Source organism: Tetrao urogallus (assembly GCF_951394365.1).
Source record: "Tetrao urogallus genome assembly, chromosome: 1".
Lineage (NCBI taxonomy): Eukaryota > Metazoa > Chordata > Aves > Galliformes > Phasianidae > Tetrao > Tetrao urogallus.
The window spans coordinates 68,995,092-69,019,060 of NC_136813.1; the positions used below are offsets into that span (position 1 = coordinate 68,995,092).

At 36.0% G+C, this 23,969-nt stretch overlaps 1 protein-coding gene across 1 annotated transcript in view; it reads right to left on the reverse strand.

The window, feature by feature from the left end:
• The window catches only part of PUDP (pseudouridine 5'-phosphatase), a gene marked incomplete at both ends in the record, with an annotated part of 61,364 nt that extends 43,782 nt beyond the window's left edge, over nucleotides 1-17,582 (reverse strand). The window contains one exon of the mRNA XM_079540816.1: nucleotides 17,501-17,582. Coding sequence (XP_079396942.1) covers nucleotides 17,501-17,582 — 82 coding nt within the window. The remainder of the gene's footprint in view (nucleotides 1-17,500) is intronic.
• Nucleotides 17,583-23,969: the final 6,387 nt, after the last annotated feature.

The following is a 23,969-nucleotide window of genomic DNA, read 5'->3' on the forward strand; positions in this document are numbered from 1 at the left end:
TTTTAGTAGAGAGCAGGAAAGTCTGTTTTGGAGCTTTAATTTTTGCAAATCTATTTCTTATGTTGTACTGGAATATTAATAGAAGTACACTCCAAGATATACCATTATGCTACACAGTGCTTACTTCACTAAGTCCAAGGAAACACAATGCCACTGGCTAACTCAGTTAAAGCACTGCCAGTCTGCTTGTCCTTCTCTGATACAATGCATCTTACCGCGAATTCAACTTATTGTTAACAGGCGTAAAAGGAAAGTAATAAAATATTATAACAGGCGTAAAAGGAAAGTAAATAAAAGTAAGCTTAGTATCCAAAAAATAATAGCTGCATAGAGCTGTGCCCAAAGAAGCATCACATATTTGGCCCCCTGGGATTATACTAGGAAAATTCTTCTACAGAGCTAAAGAGGAAGTCTATTTCTTATTTTGTATGCAAAGAAATATTTTATTTCTTTGGGGAATGGGTGGGGAAAAAGCTTTTGGGGAATAGGGTGGGGAAAAAGCTTCTGAATAAATTCAAAAGGCTCTTAGTTTGCACTAATAAAGCAGATATCTTAATGCAATCTTGTATTCACATATGCACCTTACCTTTTTTTTTTTTTTTTTTTTTTTTTTTAATGCCATAGGGAACTGAAAAAAACAGTTTGAGAATAAATCATTTAAATATTTTCCTGACATGGTGCTGTAAAAAAAATATTCCACCACCAGTACAGCAGAGCAAATGAGAAACTAAAGATAAATCTGTATTTCAGTTCAAGTAAACAAGGTAACCCAATTTGATATGGCAGACAATATATATGACATAATTAAAAACATTTTAAAACTACACTTATTAAGCACCAGTTATGTGACAACACCTAATTTGTTTAAAAGTAGAAAAGCCATTGATGCATAGAAACTATCTGATATGCTCTTAGGCATTCATGAAGACCCTTAAGCATTTAAAAAAAAAAAAAAAAAAAAAAAAAAAAAAAAAAAAAGACAACCATGAAAAAGCTTTTGACATGGTGCCAACATCTGCTTGTTAGGGCTAAACCTACAGCTAACAGAGGCATGGATTTTTAAGATGTATGTGACAAGTCATAGTTATACTCTCATTAGCATATGAACAACTACAACATGGCAACAGTAAAATACAAGGAGGATTCTCACCCAGAAGAGCAATCACTAGCTCCTGGAAGTACAGCTTACACCACGCTTACAGTGAACTCAGCCTTTCACCAACGGGGTTTATCTTCTTGATTCACTGCTGACAACACATGGCTACAGTATTGTCTTTAGGAATGCAAAACAGGATTTTAAATGTTACTTTGAAGTGAGATGCTCCAAGGCACCTGGATGAAACCACCATGTAAGGTAGATGAAAGAAAAAGGGTTGCTATGCTACTGACGTTAGCAGAAGAAAAAAAAAAAATCTTAATTAAGATGTACTTTCTCTCTAGGAAAAGCTATAACATAACCTTCCCTGAACAAATATGCCAGAAATGTTTTGTTTAACTCATAATCTGAAGCAGAAAACAATGGAAAAAGGAATCTGAAGGAGAGGGGGAAAGAGTCAGAAAACTTCATTCCCTCCTACAAGAAAAAAAAATATTAAAAAGGCATGAAAATTATCTTCAGCACACCACATTCTCTCCAAATACCAATTTCCTTATTATCAGGAAGAATTTCCTTGCCCAGGAGAAGTACATATACGCAAAGATTTAGGCGAGTTGAGAGCTCAACATGTTTGACTTCCAGTGTTACATATTTCTAAATCACTCACAGGAATACTGCCCCAAAGCCAATTTCCTAAATAGTGGAAACACTTCAAAAGACAGAGTGACTTTAATAGAGAAGAAAAACACTTTTCCAGTGTAGCCTTGAACAATGTTCTAAACTTAATTGCAGCAACGTGTCAAAAATATACTGTCACAAGGGATGTGTAAAGGACTATAGATTAATAAAGCTAATCTCTTCCTTCCACTCAAGTGCATCTAAAAAACTTGAAGTAAACCAGCTGATAAAGTAACTTCTCTGTGGTCATAATATTTAAGCAGAGAAAACATTATCAATGTGGTTGATTTTCCAAGGGAGGATATTTGATCTTGCCTGGCTGCCTACATTACAGGAGAAAGTTTGAGAAATACTGCACGACCTATCCACATTATTTCCCTAAAAGCAGTTTGCTAAGAACTTCTAACCTTAGCCGCTGTAATAAAAAAAAAGATGTGCATACATGCAAATCATGTGGTAAGTGTGACAGAGGAAACCGAAAACTACATTTTATGAGCTGAAATCACTGTTCGTCTGAAAATCATAGATGAAACCTCAAAATTATTCTACAGGTACCAGTTTAGGGTACTTCTAACACCATATAAATGTGGAATTTTACCTAGAGAAGCCAGAGAGCTAACTGAAATTGTATGACTGCAACCCCTGTCTCCTACATGGGAAGCTGAGGATTGGAGTTCAGGCCATTATCGCTATCTTACATGGTGACAGCAAGCCTTTTCCCCCTTTCTTTTCTCCAGACTCCTGGTAAAAAAAAGAGGCATATCTTAACAGGCTACAAAGACAGCAAGCAGCCTACAGAAGAAACACAAAGAGTTAAGCAGTGGAGTGCCATGACTGCTATTTTATCAGCTTTTTTGTTTGTTTCCTAACACCACAGAACTACCAAAGACTTCAATTTGTTCTAGACTATAATTAGATGCTTTATAACTGACACAAAGTAAAAACTTACACTTGGCCAAGAAAGCTTTTCACAACTAAGTCTCCCCGAATCCAGTGATACACAGATACCTAAATGCTTTTGTGTTTGAGCTTAAACACTATCTGCACTCCAGCCAATGCTGTGTGCTGAGCTTACCTTGCATTACAAGAGGAACTTTTCCTGCATGTAAAAAATGAAGACCTGCTATTCAACTACAGTTGAACTGTATCAGTATTCTTTAGTAGGAATATTCCCCAGTAAACTGCCACCTGTACAATTCAGTGTGTAATAGCAATCATTTAATATATATTTTTTTTCATGAATATTCACACAATAACTCTCAAGACATCCCACGGCCTGCTACTAAAGTGCTGTATAGTTTTATTTCATATATACATATTAAAAACTGTGCTGAAAGTCTTAGACTCTCTGCATATATGATGAAGTCTGCCTAGTGATACTACTAAATACTGACAATAACAATAGTGAATACAGTATTCCTTTTTAACTGAAAAAACTTGTTTTGAGCTTGGCTTCAGTTTTGAAAATTGTGCACTAGGTTATACTGTCTGTCAACAAACACTACCTCCCATCGTACATAGTCACTACTTAATACAGAAGATGCAGACTGACTTGGGAGAGTGAACAACAAATGTGAGGCATGCATTAGCTCCCATAAGATATGGAGGAGACATTTCAAAATTAAATACCTAATGCAAATTATTACCTGTGAAATGGATTAAAACCAGCTCAGTCTGAAGCCATTTCAGTGATCTCCATTGGGGGGGGGAGGGGAGGAGGGAGGGGAAGAGAGGAGGGAGGCGGAAATCATCAATATGCCTCTACTGCACACAAAAATAATTATATTTCAGCAGAAGTACCCTTAGAGAGACTAAAATTCGGCACGCATCGGGTACCAAAATGCACTGGATATACTGGACCAGTCCTAACTTGCACATAAAATATTAAACTTTTTCTAGAGTGGCATTTCCTAGTAGAGAGAACATGACTGAGAACCAATTCTCCTTTGACGTCCAGGTTTTGCACAAAACTGAGCCAGTATTATGACACTTTAAGGCAATTATAACTGTAAACTAGCATAAGATCTTCAAACATTAAAATTTATTTATTTAACTTAACTTCTTCCAGCTTGTTTAAAACATGGAAAAAATAAGAATACTATGGATGTCTTATAAAAAAACCACCACCAACAAACAAACATAAAAATCATGCACACTGCAATGCTGGAAGAATACAGTGATTACAAAAGGTTGCAGACAAGAACCTCGCTAGCACCTTGGTGAACCCAATTCACATGAGGGCTATAGGAAAAATACGAAGCTGATAGAAGATGCTTTGACAGCAGCTATTAAGGTTATATTTTCAGCTATCTCAGAGGGGAAAGATTGAATCTTATTTTAGTAGAGAGTGTTTCTGGGCATAATGGAAATGTTATGTTATGACTGTGTTTTGAATGTGACAGCTTAGAATTACAAAAAACACTGCTGTGTATCCTACTAAATGAAATAAAATATACACCTTCAGAGACTCAAAGAATGCAAGAAACTGTAGTCCATCATTTCATTCTTCCATGCAATTAATGTGTAAAATAAAAGCAGATATTCTTGACTGGATTAGCTGCCATTCCTTTTTCACTCAATCTCTCTTTTCTTCTACCACAGTTCTGTGAGCAAAAGTCAGAGTTTTTTTGTCTTAATTAACAAGCAGCTTCACTCATCTACCGTTTATCTTCAATAAGCCTGATGCAGGAGTTACGTCACTGGGGTGTGCTTAGTCCTACTGCAACAACACTTGCAGAACATAGGCTGGCAAAGCATAAGCCCAGTAAGTACGCAAACAGCATTTCTGCTTTACTTCCAAAAGTAGCCCCATTTTCCTTCCTTTTATCCAAAGACTAAAGGAAAAAAAAAAAAAAAAAAAAAAAAAAAAAAAAAAAAGGAAAATATCCAGAAGTCTTTCACTCACTCATTACCCAAAAATAGCAACAAATCTCCTGAATCAATTAAGGCACAATGTACAAGCAAGAAACAATCAAAGTCATTGTTTCTAAATATAAATACCTCCAATAAGGCAGGCATTTCCAATTCCATAGTAATGAACCTGAAATTAGATTTACAAAAAAAAGAATTCTTTGCTCCATAGCAACAATTTGCTATCACTCTGCTTGTAAATGAGCAAATTGTGCCTGAAGTGCAGTGCAGGGAACTTCACACTTTGGAAGTGGTGAGAAGTTTAAGGAAATGTGGAAAAAATTTGATCTCTCTGATGAGCACCTGAAAAGGCATGGGAAAAAATAACAGCTAGAAATCATTAATATAAGACTGATCTATAAAACTTTACTCCATTCTGTTCTTAAGAGCTGATGCTTTTTTATCTTTCAATTCTAATGGTAACAAATCTCTGTAGTTTCCTATTACAAGAAATCTCTGATGTTCCACAATTTTCATTCTATTAGTCTTCTCTGTCTTACTTGGAAGCAGTTTTCAAACAATACTGTCATAAAACAGTTTTCCAGTCACATTATTGTTTTTTATTAGAATACAAAACATTTCTAATAAAGACCTCGTGTCTACTATTCCAAGACTGACTCCTGCACACATGTAAGATATGATTAAACAAAAGCAAATTATCAGGCCAGGATATAGATTTACTATCAATCAGCTATTCAGCTATTCATAGAACAAGAAGACTGCTTTGATGAAATAGGAGGAAAGGAAAGGAAATGTAGGACCCAGTCCGGAAAGTGTACTGGAAGCATATATATATATATATATATAAAATATATATAATATATATTTTTAATACAGTTAACCTTATTTTAAAGTATGTCTCAAAAGAAAACATTCACTAAATATAATTTCTTGAACATACATATATAATATAAAGCAGACACTAACAATTCTAATATGCAAAGACAGTGTAAGAACTGCAAGTGAAAGGTAAAAAATCTCTGCTGAAGAGTACATGGAGGAAAAAAACAAAAACGCATTCTGACAATCTCTACGTATAAATAAATAGCTGGATCAAAAAGGAACATTTGTTTTAGCTCCATGAAAGCTGCAAGAAGAAAGAAAAAGAAAATGTCAATCTATTTCATATTATGACTACAAATGGAAATTTGAAATGAAATGGAAATGGATAAATACTGGAATAAATTCCATGGTTTTGCTGTAATGGATATTCTTTTTCCCTATTAGTAGAAATTGATTAGATCATATAGATTTTACTCAATTAACTAAGGTAATGAGAAGGGAGAATAAGAAACACCAACATTCAATTTAAGCATTTTTCACGACTGCTGGGTGTTGGCAGGGTGGAGTGAGGGGAAGGTGCTATATACAAGGCAAATGCAAAGAGGTATCAGGTACACAGATTCTGAAATGTAAACTCTGTGAGCAGTGACTAAGGAAAACAAAGGTATATAATGTAGAATTACAGAATTCAATTTTATTATTAACTTTCATTTATAGAAAGAGATTTCCTCAGAAAAGTTTTGCATAATGTTAGGGCGTTACTCTTTGCAGTTTCAGAGTTACTGAGAAGCCACTCATTCATTACCTTAAGACATTTTTTGAATAAAACGTATCCTCTCTTTCACATTCATAAAATACGTGCTTCAGTTTTTCCTTTTTCTTCTACAGTGTTTCCAAATGCACACACTAATAACCTGCTCTCTGTAACAGGTTCCAAAAAACGGACAAGGAAAATGTTCAGTTCCATTCTGAAAACAGTCGAAGTCGTGATAAAGGGAAAACTGTACAAAATCAGTGGTGAATCAGATATTTGTACAAACTAAATGTTGCAATAATGTACAATTTGCAATCAACTGCCAGATAAAAATTTGAGAGTTCTAGAACACTCAAATGTTCTACACTCAAAAAAAGACACATACCAAAATAAAAATGTTACCTCTTGCTCTTTATTTTTCATTCACAAAAACTTAAGGTTAAACTAAAAATAATACCAATTCATTAGGCATTGATGTAGAAACTGGATATGTTGCAATATCTTATTGGATCAAGTATTTTCATTCCCCTGAGATATATTTCCTGTGAAATGCTGTTTTTAATTTTTTAAAAATTAAAATTTATTGCACTGCTACACGCTCTTTGCGGCTCCATCTCTGCAAAGCCAAAAAGCAAACTACTTTTTATTAATCCAGCATAATGCTATAGGGAGGTTTAAGTCTTGGCATAAAGATCCATCATTTCGTGAGGTATAATTTTTTTTGCAGCAGTGCTCTTGTAGCACTTCACAGTCATCCAAGGACCTACCCTCCCATCCTGAAGAGAAAGGGAGGCAGGGGAAGCTTTCTGTATGCAAATCACAAAAACATCCTTACTTATCAAAAAATAAAAACAAACTCTCAACCACACAGCAATTTATTAAAATGAAATAGTATCTCCTGATTCACATTAAATCCATTTATTTCCACTACTTCAGTCCTTCTGGTACACTATAATGTAATCCCAATTTTTTTTCATGAAACACACATTATCTTTCATTCATTCTTCTCTGAATATTAGTGCAATGCATTATTCTTTTCCCTTGAGACATTTCTGAATGAAAATGAGCAATGTCTAATTCACAAGAATTCATGAACTAAGAAAGACACTTACTCTGATGACTGGTCTCTAATCAAACAGGGGCCTATAGTTTGAATACGTGACAGTCTACACCACGTGGACTGATAAAACAAAACACAGTTTCAAAAACAGTGTCCAAAAACATGCCCTGAGATGACATGAGTGGGCAATTGGTAGTGTACAGTCATGCTGTGAAAGAGAACCTGAATTAACTAATATTTATGCCGAGCAAATGATCACTGTTCAGGAGCAAACATTAATTGCTTGGCAGCAAACCCAATCAGTTCAGCATCCACAAGCAAAGAACCAGCAAGTACCTTCAGAGAGCAAAGGCTGTACAAGGGCTACTGGAACTATTACATCAGGTCAGGGAACAAGTATTAATGAACTGGGAGAACTAGACACTGTATCACACTGTACATATTTCACAGTGACAAAGGTCATGAATAAATTCCTGTGGATAGTAGATAGAAAGACTAAGCTGACAAATAATAAAATGGGCTTTCTTTCCCATTTTCTTGTGTTGTCCAGACAAGAACCACTCACAAGCACAACAGACAAGGTAACTAACAGCAGAAATAAAAGATAATATATGCAGTATTAAAGAGAGACTTCAAGGACTTATCTGATGACTTAAAAAAAAAAAAAAAAAAAATTCATCCTATGCCTTAAAAGAGAAGGAAGAATAAGATTAAAACAAAATGTTACCCGTAAAAACAGCAAAACCATACTTAGGAAAGAACAATGTCTACTTAAACAAAAGGTCTCCAAAATTACAGAATCAGATTTATTCCCAAACTACTATGGAAAACAGTTAAGTAAGAGGAATTAACAACAATAGTAAGTTGCAGAACAATGGAAGCATACACAGAGGCAGCAATTATCGATACTGTGAACACGTGTACAACCTTTCAAGAAATAAAATACAATAAAAAAAATTGTTAGCCATAAAAATAAGCCACTTGAAACTGGCAAACACACTTTATCAGTTACTGAATTAAGTAAAAAATGACATAAATAGATGGGAGATAACCAACCTATTTTAAGTGACAAAAATATCCTAATAAAGGTCAGCACTGATCTAAGAGTAGGAACATTATTATTATAATTATCATCATTATGGTAGAGGGAAAGGAAAAAAAATCAAGGTCAGGAATTTCTGTTAGAATCATTATAAGATACAGAAATGTTCTTGATTAAATGCATCTCAGTAGCGTTGTGAAAAAAAAAAAATTACAATCAATACAGAGAGACACAGAACAAAAGAAGCAACAAGTACTAGCAGTCTCTATATTATCCCCCTCCCCCCAAAAAAAAGTTTTCTACAATAAAAGCAACATATACCAAGCTTGAAAAGAGGCATCATTTAGCCTAATTGCTTTTGTGTTGTTAGTTAATATAGTTCCTTGCTGTTAAAAGAATGATCATCTTGTGAGAAATAATATCACCATTAACAATCTATTATCAATTATAAAAAAAAAAGAAGTTAAAAATAGTTGAGAATAAACACCTCAAAAGAACTCTGTAAGTACAAAAGCAAGTATTCCAGATTAAGATTGCCTCCTGGGAAAAATATACCAACAGAACTGAAGAGCAGAATTTGGCTGGTAAATCACTCTACACAAATTAAGATGTCGCTAAAAATTAGACTCTTGAGAGTTCAATTAGTCAACTGAGAGAAAGACCACACAAATGAATTGCAAGTAATCAGAACAAGAGCTGCAGAGCTGGGCCCAAGATGGCATCCTGTGTAACTGTTGTCACTATGCAGAATAACAAATCCAAGTTTGTTGACATCTTTTTTTTTCCCCTCAACTGAAAAGGAAATTGGAGTGCGGCAGCTGGAAACAGTGTTACTGAAAGGGAAAATTCTGTGCACCTTTTCTTTGTGCAAAATTATATTCCATTTATAGCACCTTATTATTTACATTCAAAGCAAAATACTTTAAACTTTATTTACAAAACAGTGTATGTAGTTAACAAATATAAAGCCTTATCACCTACAAACAGATTCCAAAATCTGCACTAAGGCACAGAAAGAAAATATCTTTCACAAATGGTCAAACTGCTGAGTGCATTTTTTAAAATCACTAACCAGAACATTTAGATTCTCAGCACCTCCAGAACACCTCTACACTTGATAAAGGCCCTCTGAAATAACTGGATGCGTTTCACATTATTAACACAAGAAATTTGAAAACTCTTGGGATTTAAATATTTGATATATTGGGGTTTTTTCCTTTTAAAACCAAATGCTTTGAGTCTGACACAACTAAAATAAATAAGCACCAGAACAGCATTGAATTTGTGTGTAATTTATGTGTAATATTCAAATCAAGTCACGAGTCTTTCAGCTTGGGAGCACTGCACTCAATTCCTCGGGGAGAAAAAGAAGATCATTACTAATGCTGCTCAGTACATTTTGATATGCAGTAACCATTACAGAAATGAAAAAAACCCTATTCAACAGATGCTGGACTGAGCTCCACTTCTGGATAATTCCAGCCACAAACAACAGACAAAGGTGAATGGACAATCTGCAAATCAATCATGGAAATAATAAAAGTTAGAGTCTAGGATAGCACACTTGTTATGCCTTTGCCAAAATTCTTGTGGCAGTTAAATGAAAATGCTAGCTTTGAGATAAATGACAAACCTTTTCTATTCTATTTATGGTTAGTTAAGTCTCAATGAAGAGCTGTTTTATGCATCTTCATAATTTGCTCATGAACCACACAAGAATTAACCTAACAATATCCTTAATTACATTGTTTTTGAAACAAGATACAAGTACAGAACATACGGGCAGGAGGGTATTTTTGTTTCATTCTTTGTTTCCCAAGCTCAGATGAAAACTGAGAATGGCAAGAAAGTAAGTTTCCACTACCTGGAAGCAAGAAATAGGCTTCCAAGATTACCAGTGTATAGCCCAAGAAGATTAAATTTCTGCACTTAAGCCATAATAGTGGACAATCTAGAGAAGACTGATGTTTAGCTGAATTGGTGCTATTTGCTCTGATGCAGAAGAAATAGGAAGCTGTTTTAACCTTCCATTCACACTTTAAAATAACAGACAGCATGCACATAGCAAACTCCAGCATGGAGCTCTTACCAGTTTTCTTGTAATTGAGATCTCCTAGGCAACTTGTGCAATGAAATGAAAGTGAGAGTAAACTTATGACTTCCAACCTTGTCACAATGGACAGGTAACACTAGAAAGAAAGAAAAAATGCCAAAACTCTTGTGGATCTCACAACACTGATGAATTCAGCTGCAAGTTAATTTCAACTATCCTACAGATCAGATTCCCTGTATGACTAGCAATGCAAGAATTGCTAAAGAATGGCACATGAGAATCCAAACACCTCCATGCTAATGAGATGGTGGCTGAAAAAGGAGAAAACTTCTGATTCCAGTTGCCTAAAATAGTCCTTGCCCTTCTGCAAATGGTCATGTGTAAGACATCATGATTTAAAGTTACAGTAATGATATCTTGCAAAACTAAGTTGTTTAAGAAAGTCTTTTACATCTGCTTGAATACACTGTTTCATTGGCAAGGTTAATAATTTATGGAAGGTTGTGACTACTTCTAAAAAAAATAAATATATGATTAAGTTTTGTATACTAAAGTGTTAGGTGGTGTGCGTGTTAGTTTAATTTTAGTTTAGCTTTAAGTAGAAAACCAAGAAATATTTTTATAGCAGTTTTCCTAATTATCAGTCAGGATAGGTTAATATTATACATATGGTTTGTACAGAACTTAATTTCCAGGCTAAAATATTTTCAGCTCTCGAGAAATCTAGGTCCAGATCAAATGCAACCTTTAATCTTATTTGTATTCTTGTTTACCAAAATTTCAGCCCAGTGACCTGCTATCATATATGCCTGAATTTCTTTTTTCACATCTATCATATATGCCTGAATTTCTTTTCAGTGAAACTGGAGAGTCAAAGCCTGGTGTGACAAGTTCCTCTCCAACACAGTTATGGCACAGTTCATGCTTGCAGTTGGATCTCCCAATTTAGATGAGCCAAGGAGTTGTAAGACCTAAAGGATGGGAAAAGTTGATTTGCACTGGACTGTCAGTATCCACCCAGATTCTGAGAAGGAAAAAAACCACGTGCAAAAAAAATCCAACAAGGTGTAAGTCTAAAAATTTCTCTTCCCTACTTAGGTATGTTCAAACAATACCGAAATAAGCATTGACATGAAATGCTGATGAACAACCCAAATCTTTCTCCTGATTCTTACCAGCTAATTTGTGCCTTTTACTATCTTTCTTCTGAGCAAATGCTCAATTCTCATGATTTAAAGGGTTACAGCACTTGCTCACTGGCAAGTATCAAGCTAAGCTCTATAACTCCAAAGCATCCACTCCTGCATTTCCCTCCCAGCACCTATAATCCAGAAGAGCACCTCATCATCGCCGAAAACTTACCAGGAATTCAGGGTTCAGAAGTTCTAATCACAACACAGTGTTTCACCTCATACATACCTACCCTATGCAGCATTCATCAGTCTGCTCGCTCTCATCTTTCAATTCTGCATTTCTGTGTTTTTGGGGATTTTTTTTAAACCCCACAAAACAAAACATTGACAACAAAAACATAGGGAGAAAATGTATTTGCAGGGTTCTACTAAAAAAACAGGTCCTTAATGACTTGTCTTAACATTTAGGTCTGTAGTGAACCTGTATCATTCACATTTAAGCACAAAAACATTGTGAAGTGTCACATAATACCACAAAGAAGTTTGCTACATGAAATTACTCACTACATAAGAATTCAAATTTTTGACAACAAAATTTGTGATAAGAAAAACAGGTAGTTAGACAAGAGTTACTATCTACAGCACCTTGTTATTTAGATTTAATTACATCAACTCCCTTTAAGTTTTTCTATCTCAGCTCCGTGATCAACTGCTGTATCACAACAGATTAATCATCTCATTCTCTATCCTGTAGTTAACAGCATTTCTGTGCCTGTATAGATTTATATGCATACATAACTATATTCATTTATTTTAGAAGAAAATAAATGATTTGTTTATATTTTGCAGTCTGCTGAAGCATGCCAAGTGTGTGTTTGTCACCAGATATTAACAGCCCAGTGATGCCTATTTTCAGTTCTTTTACAGCATGCTACTTGATCCTAAGTATGCTACACTATCTTAATTTTAGTTATTTATTGTTCTTCTAAAGGACAACTGCAATGCATCTTCATGATTCAATAAGAGTTACCTCATCTGTTTTTTCCAAAACAAAGGAAATAGCATAGTCCTTTTGAATTGTCTCATTAAATATATCATCCCACTATTACAGTGTTGTAGGAGCAAAATAACATAATTCCTGAACATGAAGCATGTTTTTTTTTTTTTTATCCTCATGCCTTCTTACTTTCATTAGTAGCTTCTGCATCAGATACAACCATATATCTTTAGCTATTCCAATCATGAATCATCCTGCAATGTTTTGACAATGCTAACTAAATTCTACTTATGCTTAAATGACCATTTTGATTCTTTTTATTTATTATTGGATCTCACAGCATTTGCCTATTGACAACCATCTTGTGTCTCGCTTATTTTTCCCTCACTAACCACCCTTCTCCTTCTTCAACACTGGTTTTGCATATTTTTACAATATGCTAAAATGCCAGTATCAGATAGTATGTAATGCAACTATATAAAGTGCTCAATTAGGTATCAAAGATCTCCAACTAATGTTTTCTGTTCCGTTGTGACTTTTTATTTTAGCCAGTCAACTCTGTACAGCATACACAGAAGTTCAGTAGTTTTGAATATACTATGTATTAGCAGTTAGATCAGTAGTCTTATGTAGTAAAGGTATAAAGCAAGAGAAAAAAACCCTACTAGGCAAATTCTAAGCATATACTGTCTGTATTCAAACCTCTTTGTTACAGGAAAGTAAGTAGCAATTTTAATCTACAAAAGTGATGATTTTTAAAAAATACATAAAAATGTTCAGCAGAATATATATAAAAATAAAATGTAGTTATTCCCGTTCCTCTGGGGTTGTATTATACAGTGAAGCAAGCAACACTTCCAAGCTATGTATGTAAATCTTGCTGCATATCTACAATCACGAAGGATATAACACTACTATACCAGTACAGACACTGTCTACCCTGTAACAGCTTATGTACTGCTGGAGTTTCCTATTAAAAAAAACCAAAAACAAAAAAAAACACCCTTTGATTAATTTTACCTACTTAGTAACAAGCTGTCTACTGGCACTGTTCACATATTTTATTTACTAAGTGACAGCACTGTTTTCCAGTGTTTTAATTTCCTGGCAACAGCAGCTGGAATGATGAACAAAAAAAACCGATTTCGTCCAACAGCTCAAGGCGAAAGAGAAGGTAATCCAAAATGAAAACTGCAGACAAAGGGACCACATTGTTTATAAGTGCTGATAAAAGGGTGTAAAGTAATGCTTCAAAGAATGATACAGCACTCCAAAATAACCAGAGACAGTTCAGGAACTACAATTTAAGGTAAGCTGATGTATAAAGGTGGGACTCAAGGACAACTTAATCAGAGTCAATTATGATAAAACAATGGGGGAGTTAAAATCACAGAAGATTAGACTCAGCAACATTAGGCCTAGCTTTAGCTACATAAAGCATATAGATGCAGGTTCTAAGGTAGAACACTGGGATCGTTTCCAAAGTCAAATCAAGACAAGTGAGAGCTTTAGACTTCATTTAGCACTCACAGTTATGCAAATTTGTAAATACTTTGCAAACCTTCCTATGTTATACTTCAATGAGAAGCACATGTCAGCTACAGAAAGCAATAACATTAGATCATTTCAGTGTTCAATTTGACATTGTATATAGATCAATTAATATTTGTTTTATAGAATCAGAGAAATTTAGATGAAAGCTTCCAAAAACAGACATATATTTTCACATACAACCTTGGAGTGAAAATAATTGCAATATTTAAAGCTTCAGATTCTGAAAAGTAGCCCATTATGAAAGCACTTGAAAAAGTTACAAAATAGTTTTAGACATCCGTTACCAAAAACACAGTTTGCCTAATTCAAAATAATTCATGCAGATATCAATAGGTTGTGGGGTCTCTTCTGCAGACATTCAAAACCCACCCAGACGAGTTCCAATGTGACTTGATCTAGGTGTTCCTGCTCAGGCAGGGGAATTGGACTAGATGAGGTCCCTTTTGAGGTCCCTTCCAATCCTCGACATTCTGTGATTCTGTGGCTTCTAGAAATACATAATTTATTATAACATCTTCAATAATTAATAATTAATAATAATAATTAATTTTATGTAACACATAAAAAAGTAGGAAAATTAAGAACTGGTATTTTATTTCTCACATACTTTACATCAGTACATTCACTTGTCTCATTAAGAACATTCACTGTATACTGCATAGGCAGAAAATATCTAAAAAGAAAATACCATGTGTATCCCTTTTTTCATTCCTTCAAATTACTCAAAATTTATTAAAGCATAAAGAATACAATCTTATAGGATTACAGAATCACAGTATATATAGCTCAGGTTGGAAAAGACCTTAAAGATCATCAAGTCCAACTGCAACCACAACCTAACCACAACAACCAACCTAACTCTAACAACCCTCTGCTAAATCACATCCCTGAGCAAGACAACCAAACGGTTTTTAAACACATCCAGGGATGGTGACTCAACCACCTCCCTGGGGAGCCTATTCCAGTGCTTCACAAGCATTTCTGTAAAGAAGTTTTTCCTGATATCCAAACTTACCCTGGTGCAACTTGAGGCCATTTCCCCTTGTCCTGTTATCTGTCATCAGTGAGAAAAGACCAACCCCACTCTTACTACAATCATCTTTTAGGTATTTGAAGAAAGCCATAAGGCCTCCCCTCAGAATCCTCTTGGCGGAAGTCAATAAGACCTCCCCATGTTGGGGAAGTCAAAGCCATCTACTGACTGCCTTTTGCCTTGTATGGATCATTATAGAACAAAAATATTCACTGAAAAATATCTTAAAGTTGTGATAGAACTTAGTCACACATAACTCTAAACATGACGAAAAGTATTTAGAGGCTGAAATGCACAAGTTTTCCAAAAGGAGGTTAATGTTGTGAAAATCATCAGGGTGGCATTCCTTTTATGTCTCTGTACTGAAAGACACTGAAGAGTATTTTCAGTTTGACTTTACACACAATTATGGCTTTCATTGTAGCTGAAAGATTACCAGAATAAAACATGTTCTTTCTATGTAACTTTATAAATGAAAGAAATTACATTCTCAATGAAATGTAAGAGTAACAAGGGGAGCAAAAACATGTAACAATAAATACTTCAGCAGTGTATGATGTCCCATTTTTTACAGATAAAAATAAATTTTATCAGCATGCATAAACTCTTCCATCCAGAAAATGACTAAGTATTTATCTGGTGCTGTACTTTAAACAGGCAGATTTAATAACAGCAAGGAGTGGGTTTAAACCTTGAGTGCCTCAATCTTGGCAAACTTAGGTTGAAAACTATGAATTCTTAGTACTTTACTTTCCCAGCTTGAGGCATAGTTCACAATTTAGAACATTTTTAATGCTTCTTAAATGTATAAACCCCAGGACTCTGGAGCACTCAACGTGATTCAGAATCTTCCTCCCCTCCCTGTTTGATATGCTACTGAAATGTAATTTCTAAATACAGACAGGATAGTATCTGTGGAAAAAAAAAAATGTATTTAGATCCCAGAATATAATACAGTGCTAACCTATCTGTCCTTTAAATACCTGTACACAATAAGTTCACTTAAAACTTATCTACAATTCTTACACATTCATATCACCAAAGCCTGAATATTCACACTGCTTGTGTAGACAGCCCTGCTCTGCTGAGTTCTGCACAAAATTACACTAATAAATAAATAAATAAAGTTTCCTGAAGCTTCTAGATAAGAATTAAATTAATTGCTTCTAGATAAAACAGCACACCCTCAGCCTATTTGAGATTCCAGTAGTTACCCAGAAAATGAAACTGAAACAACTCATCTTAATCAGTGCCTTGCACACTGCATTGAGCCTGCAAATAGCACAAACTGAAAGAAACCAAAGATCGCTTGTAACTGCTCCTGCTAATAGGAGCAAAACTATTTTTGTTTTAAACAATGATATACTAATGACATTGACCACATTATAATAAGGTGAAGGATGGATAAAGTATTATTTATTGGAAACAGGGTAATTCTGTTAGTCCTTTCAACACGAGAAGGAAGGAAAAAACAGGCATTTCTTGGAAAGAGAACTCGCTGGACTTCACAGCAGTCCTTCTAGAAACTACAACAATCTGAGTTGTAATTTACTTTCCCAGTACGTACTTGAGGCACATGCATCAACATAACACTTTTTAAGAATTAACCCACATCCAAAGGTGCTTCTTCTACTGTAACACATAGCAACTACTCCCAAACCATTCCATGATTCTACAGGAAGCACGCAGTACGACGCCCCCATTCAGCAAGAAGCTAAAGCAAACACAAAGGCTATGCTGACTACCCAAACCCCCCAAGACCCAATTCAAACGCAGCATAGAATTGACATTTCAGGATCCTCGGATCCTGATAAAGTCCTTCTAATAGAAAATTTGCGAGGGGTTTCCAGACTTTTGCAGGAAACAGCAACTTCTTTAAATAGCTAGGGCCCAAAGGATGCTCATGGACCTCGTAGCACTTTCCAGACTGGGAAGTCTCACAGCCCACGGCTTCTTCCCATAGCTGTAAACGCGCTCTCTGCACTCAACGCAGAACCTTAACCCCAGGCTAATCTCTCAACCACTCTCCCAAACCGCCACGCTGAAATTAAGGGCAAGCACCCCTTGCTCTCTAAAGCTTTAAAATCAGGCATAATGTAGCCACAAGTAGCAGAGAATGGCGGGAAGGAGGAGAAAAACACCGTTTCCTGTCGCTTTAATCCCTTCAATCAGGCTGCCTGGAGCGTGCTGGCCGCCTGCTCGCCGAGGAGGAGGCCGGCAATGAGCTGCCACCGAGGACAGCCCGACCGCTCGGCCCTGCTTCCCACAGCCCGGGAGGCGTCTGGGCTGAGGGGCGGCGCGTTTTGGGCTGCCCACCACCGCCTTCAGCTCTTCGCAGAGCCTCGTAGCGGGGCTCCGGGAAGCTGCAGGGGAGGGAGGGGGAGACGGGGGGACGAAGGCTACACACCCAGCAGCAGGCCGTCCATGTCAAAGATGAGGTGAGTGACCGGCCGCAGCGCGGCCGTGGAGGAGCAGGAGGAAGCCGACATGGCGAGCCGAGCCCCGTGTGGCGGCGGCGCAAGCGCGGCAGCCGGAGCGGATGGGGAGCAGGGAGCGGTACTGCCGCGGGGGAAGGCGGGCGGAGCGGGGCAGGGCGGGGGTGCCGGGCCGTTGCGTGCGGTGCTGTCCTGCGTAGCTCGAATAGCCGCCGGGCGCCCGCGGGCACAGCCGTTGGGTGGAGTGCGGTGGAGCGGGAGGCGCAGGGCAGGCGCCGCGGGGCGGACCGCGGGCAGCGGCACCGAGGGACCGCTTAAAGAAACTTTTTTTTTTCTCTCTCTCTCTCTTTTTTTTTTTAAAAAAAAAAAAAAAAAAAAAAAAAAAAAAACAAAAAAAAAACAAGGGAAGTTCTATTTGCTGCTTGTCTTTTTCTTCTTTAGAAGTTTTGTTTGTTTGTTAATCCCTTTGGATGCTGCTCTCTGGGAGGACTGGGGAGTTGCTCCTGTTTTGATAGTGCAGACAGCATTTTCTCACAAAGTTGTGCTGTGCCCACATAGAGATTCACAGGGGTACAACTACTGCTGGATTGTAACTAGAGCTGTAAAATGAGTCTCAAATCTACGTAAAACCGTGGTTTAGAGAAGAAGAAAGCAGCGGTGTATAAACATCAATTACGTTCTTCTTAATGGCTGTTGAGTGTGACTCTAGTTCCTTTTTATTTTTTACTTTTCATTCTGAAGTTCGAGAAACAAGCCAGTGTGCCTGAGAATAAGGAAATCCTTCCAACATACACCACCAACTGGTTGTCTCTGAGTAGTTGTGAGCAGAAGTTGCAGCTTTCCTTCACCAGCATTTCCACCTTCATTTTTTCCACACAGATAAACTCCGTTTTGGTCATCAGGGTCACTGGTTACAGGTCAAAACCCCATCAGCAGAAGCAGACACAATGTGGCAATCTCATGCACCTAAGGTGCCACATTGACGTGAAGATTAATGCTGCTTTTTGGTTTTCTGCTAAAGCAATGTTGGAGGGAAGTGCTCTCTCATCGTGTAGGTAGGCCCCCCAGCACTTTGGTTGTCCCTGACAGTTCTTTCATTTGGATAGGCAGTATTTCAGCTTTTTACTAAGCTGGTTTTGCTTTTTAAGCTGTAATTGTAGATGTCATATGATTGTATTTGAATTTTAGTTTAGAATTCTTCTGTGCCTTACCTACTTACGTAGGTTGTGGATGCCCCATCCCAGGATGGGTTCAGAGCCAGGCTGGATGTGGCTCTGGGCAGCCTGGTGTAGTGGTTGGCAACCCTCCACATAGCAGGGTCGTGAAACTAGATGATCTTTGAGGTCCTTTTCAACTCAGGCCATTCTGTGATTCTATGATACCTACTCCAACATCTCTTCCTTAAACAGACCCTTACCCAACGTTTGTGAAAAACATCCCAGACACAGATTCATACCACGTTTCTTGGAAGTGAGAGAAGAGATAAAATGTCTATGGCCTTTTATTATTAAAAAGATAAAAATAAATTTATCTTCCAAACAAAGTTGTTTTTTTGTCATTTTTATTTTGTTGTTTATTTTTAATGTCTCATTTTCTAATATTTATATTAGTGCTTAGCTTGCCTATGTAATCTAAGAAAAAGGCTATGCCCTAAGCGTATTTTAAAAAAATTATTTGCATAGTCATGATGTACATCTACTAGTTCTTGTGTTAAGAAAATTGATCCTGTACTTTTTCATCTGTAGCCCTACAATGTGGTTAAGAACAATGCCTGCAACTATTTCGCTTCTCCAGTAAATAATGTGCAACTATTCAATGTTCAAACACATTTACAGGTTGCAGTTGTCTTTGCTCACAGTTAAATGAACTTCTGAATAAACTAACATAACTGCTCTTTTTATGTTCAAAAAAAGTTAATCTGTTAGAAGAAAAAGTCATTATAGTCATTTCAATACTTGTAATCCTAGTATTCTCTTTAAAAGAGTGGATTTCTGCTGTAGGAGTGTTAGCTATTGTGGCAAAAGTTTCTAGAGGGTGAGTAATGAGACTGTACAGCAGTTGTACCTGAGATGGATTCATTTGGTTTCTAACTGTAAAATGTAAAAAATAAAATGAATTCTTCTTTATTTGTATTTGTTGGCATAGTAGCACCTGTACTTCTTAACAAGAAAAAAGCCACATCAGTCTCATGTTTTGTAACTATTTTAGAGAGAAGCATAATCGTTTTGATCGCAACTTCAACTCTCCCTCAAAAAAAGGGAAAATATTTACTGTCTTTAGCATAATAAAACTCCAGTTCATGTCTTTTGACTGTTTAAAGTGCAAATGAATCTGAAAGACATTCTGTTTGGGAAAATGTATGCTACTCAAGAAGAGCCCTTATAGGATTAAGCGGTCTATGCTTAAAATGTCTATTGTTGACATTTTAAGACAGTCAAGTTCACTGACATACTGATGACCTCAATTTACTTTGTTATTTTGGCTCATCGGTGGTAATCAACATAATGTTAGCTTACTGTTTAGATTTGTTCAGCATGACATAGTCTTTTCAGTAACAGAATGAAATGAGAAGAAAGTCCAAGCACAACTTGTAGTTCATAGTGGATCATAATTTTCTAGATAAACACATAAACAAAGAAGTTTATCTAAGATTTATTTCAGCTGTCTTGAATATTCTTCTCAAACACCATAGTAGTAGTATTTTGTGATAGTTGCCCAAATGCTACTTAGCATTAGTATTTTGTTGGTATTTGTTTTTAAAGTGAAAAATTGAGAATTATGCAGTTGACTTTACTTTGCATTTTTTTATTTTAGGCATTTTTCATGTAAAAGGAAAAATAAAAGTAGCTGTTGAGCTGTGGAAAGCATAGTGTGGTGGAAGCATAATAGCAATGAAAACTAATAATTATATGCATGTTAACCTTATTATTAAGTGTGAACTTGTGTTACTGAGAAATAATCACGCAAGTAGGCTTTAATCCTGCAGTCTGAAGAACATAGTTGTGTTTTTAATGCATTTAACTTTCTGTTTAGGCTCATACAACACATGCCAAAGCAGATGACTGAGTTTTTGCCGAGGTTTACCTCTTATGGCATAATAGGGTACAAATACATGTCCAGGTTTTTAAAAGACTGTAGTTAGATATATAATATCTATAAAATATAGATATTGTATATCTTATAGATATATAAGCTATAGATGTAAAAGACTATAATTAGTAATCTTTCTTATCCCAAACACATCTTTTTTCTTTGAATTTGTTTTTATGATAAAATTACTTTGGTTTTATTGTTCTTTATGTGAGATAAGGTGAAAATACCCAGTTGCCTGTCCATGCAGTTCTTAAGTATACAGTACATTCTTATACACAATCCATATATGTCCAGCTCAGTGATTTTGCTAATGTTGTCCTCTTTTTTGTGTGTGTGTTTAAAAAGAAGTTTTGTTACTTATAAACTTTGACTATATTATGTATTTTATGTTTGGCCCAAGACAATTCTTCACGCAGTGTGGACCAGGCAAGCCAAATGATTGGGCATGTACATTGTACACAGGCCACATAATGTTTTTTTAGTCTTCTTGTGTTTGGTTTTGAAGCTAAAAAGTTTTCCCAATCATGGAAACTTATTTAAGAAGTTGTTTTCCTGGCTAATAAAAGTTTCAGAATATGCCCAAGTGTTATCTTGGGTAATAGACTTGAATCAAAATTGCAGTTTCCTATTTCATTACTTTACACTGTTCTTAAAACATGGATTCACTTACAGTAAATGTGTAACATTGACAGGAGCATGATATACTGTGTGTTTCATATTGAAAAGGCTGACATATTTTTCTTGTTCTGCAGGTGCCATTGCAAAGAGGATAAACAGATTATAATCCATTTTGGTTTGAATATTAAAAAAAAGATTCTAAAGACTTGAATAAATCCCTTGAATGAGATGAATGAATTACTTGAGTAATTTAAAAGCTTTCATGATGATTTACGTGAACAGATTTTAAACCCCCTATTAATAAGAAATTACTTGGAATGACACAGAGCTAAATGTAATTTAACTCAGGTGTCAACTGAGATTCACAACAGTTGCTATAGTTGAGCCTATAAGCCTTGAGAAGAGGAAACTCCTCCCTGTGATGAATGTCATCAAAGAAAAAAATTTTTGCCTTAAGAATGTGAATTAAATTATATGGTTTCTGCTCGTGTTTTTATGGTTTAAAAAAGGAAATCGAGCATATAGCTTAAGTCAATGAAGCATCACTGTATTTCTGCTGTTCTACAATATTTTTTATTGATTATAAACATATATATATATAAATATAAAAAGTCAAATGGAAGTATATCCTCCTTAACTATTAGTATGGGTATTCTTATTTTATGCAAAGCATATAGAGGCGTAAGAGCCCTCTCTTGTCTGGATTTTATTATCTTTCACCAATTATAAGTGAGTTAGTTACAAAGGCAAGAAAGATGACGTATCATGCTTAAAGGAGAAAAAAAGTGAAGATATACATTGGAAATCTATGAATTTAGATGAAGTACTATTATACAGCAATAAGGAGTGAAACTCCAGAAGAATCTATCAAGCACAAGATGGGACAAGGGATCTAACATATTTTCAGATGACAATTTTTATATTTGTTGATGAGAATTGGCATTGGAATGAACAGGTTCAGAAGCTGGGAAATTAGAGTTTAATGTCATGCTTCAGGGTCATTTGTTGTTTCCATTAAGCCAGAGAGAATAATTATCACTCCTCTACATTACATGGCTCGTGAATTAGCTTTTTAATGTAATTTTTGGTCTTCCAGTAAAATATTGGCTGCACACAGCCAAAATGTGCAAATGATTAACAGTGTCATTGTCACTGAAATCTTAAATGCTTAATGGATGGGTCCTACTTATCCTTAAACTATCAGAAGGATTTAGGCAGAAGGAAATGCATACCAAGATAAAATTTGAAGTGTTTTATATTGTTTTGCTTTTCCTATGACTTCCTCTTTTGGATGTCTTGTAAATCTTATTTATCTAATTTACATTATCAAAAGATCCAAAAATACTGGTTATACTTACTGGTTTCTTTGTTGGCATGTGATTTTTATGGCTATATTTTTTTTCATTTTACTACAGTTTGTTATGAATTATTGGGGGGGGGAGGTAGTGCCACATGGAATGTGAATTTCATTAACTCTTCTAAGCAAGACATTTCTCACTTAGTTGCCTACAATAAGGGTGGAACTAAAGGCAGATGCCCTTCCAGTGGTCCCTTTTAAGTCCTGTGTTCCTAAGCTGAACATTGTCCAAGAATGCAATAATTACATCATCAGATAGTAAAGAAAGAGAACAATTTGTGTTTTCTGGATAACAAGTATTGTGAGGCACTGATCTGTTACGTTTTAAAGTTTTGTGTGCATGTAGCCCAGTCAGCATGCAACAAACTGGAGAGCTGAATCTTCACAGCTCAATTCTGAATTCTGTCCTTGTCCTTTTAATGTTGTTTCTTCTCAGAAAATAGGCCAGAGAGAAATGAGCTAGCTGACCCTCAGCTCAGAATATCTACATGCTCAGAAGTGAACACACAGTCAGTACCTAGGTAGTACAGGAGTCAGTTGGAAACCAGCTATGTTACTTTATCTGGAATGATTATTCTGGTCTGAGTATCTGGACCTATCTAAATAGAGAAGCCATAACACTGTGCTATAGCAGCTCTGATCAGGGAGCAGAAATGGTGGGAAGGAAGGGGGCAATGCTAAGCAGAGTTAGCCAGCTTCTTGAGTTGGTATTGAAGCACAGCTATATTAGATATATTGACTAGGGGAACAAGGATTTTTTCTTAGTTACAAGAATTAGCATATCTCAGAGGCAAGTCAAAATTCCCTGTTGGGAATGCCTCTTTTCCTTTCTGAAGTTACTGCCCTACTTCCTTGCTACACATGCAGACACATACTTGTAATATACTTCAGAACGTGCTTTTATGGACAGCCAATGTCAGATACATTTTGTGAGCATGAACATGAAGGCTGCTAGTTTTGGTGTGTGGAAATAATCCCTTTATAGGTCATATACCTACTTTAAGTTAAGCATATCTTTACATGTCTTGAGGAATTAAGTTCAGAGTGTAGACAGGAAAAAAAAACAAGTCAACTACAGTATAGTAGTATTTCCTGTTTTATAGTTGGAATTTAGCAGCAATCAATGAAGGATGTTTTCAAAAATGTTTGTAAGATTGGAAAACACACTTGGAGATACAACTAGATATTAAAGGTACCTTGAAAGAAGCTTAAAATCTCAATGCTGTCAAGCAAGTGAGAGCTTGAATTTAGTTTTTTAGCCAGTTCATTTCACCTACTAAGTGCACCTCAAACATTTTGTTTTGGGTTCTGTAAGGGGAATGCTTGCTCACAGCAGCACTACAGGACTGAACGGTTCCTAGTTTTGAATTCAA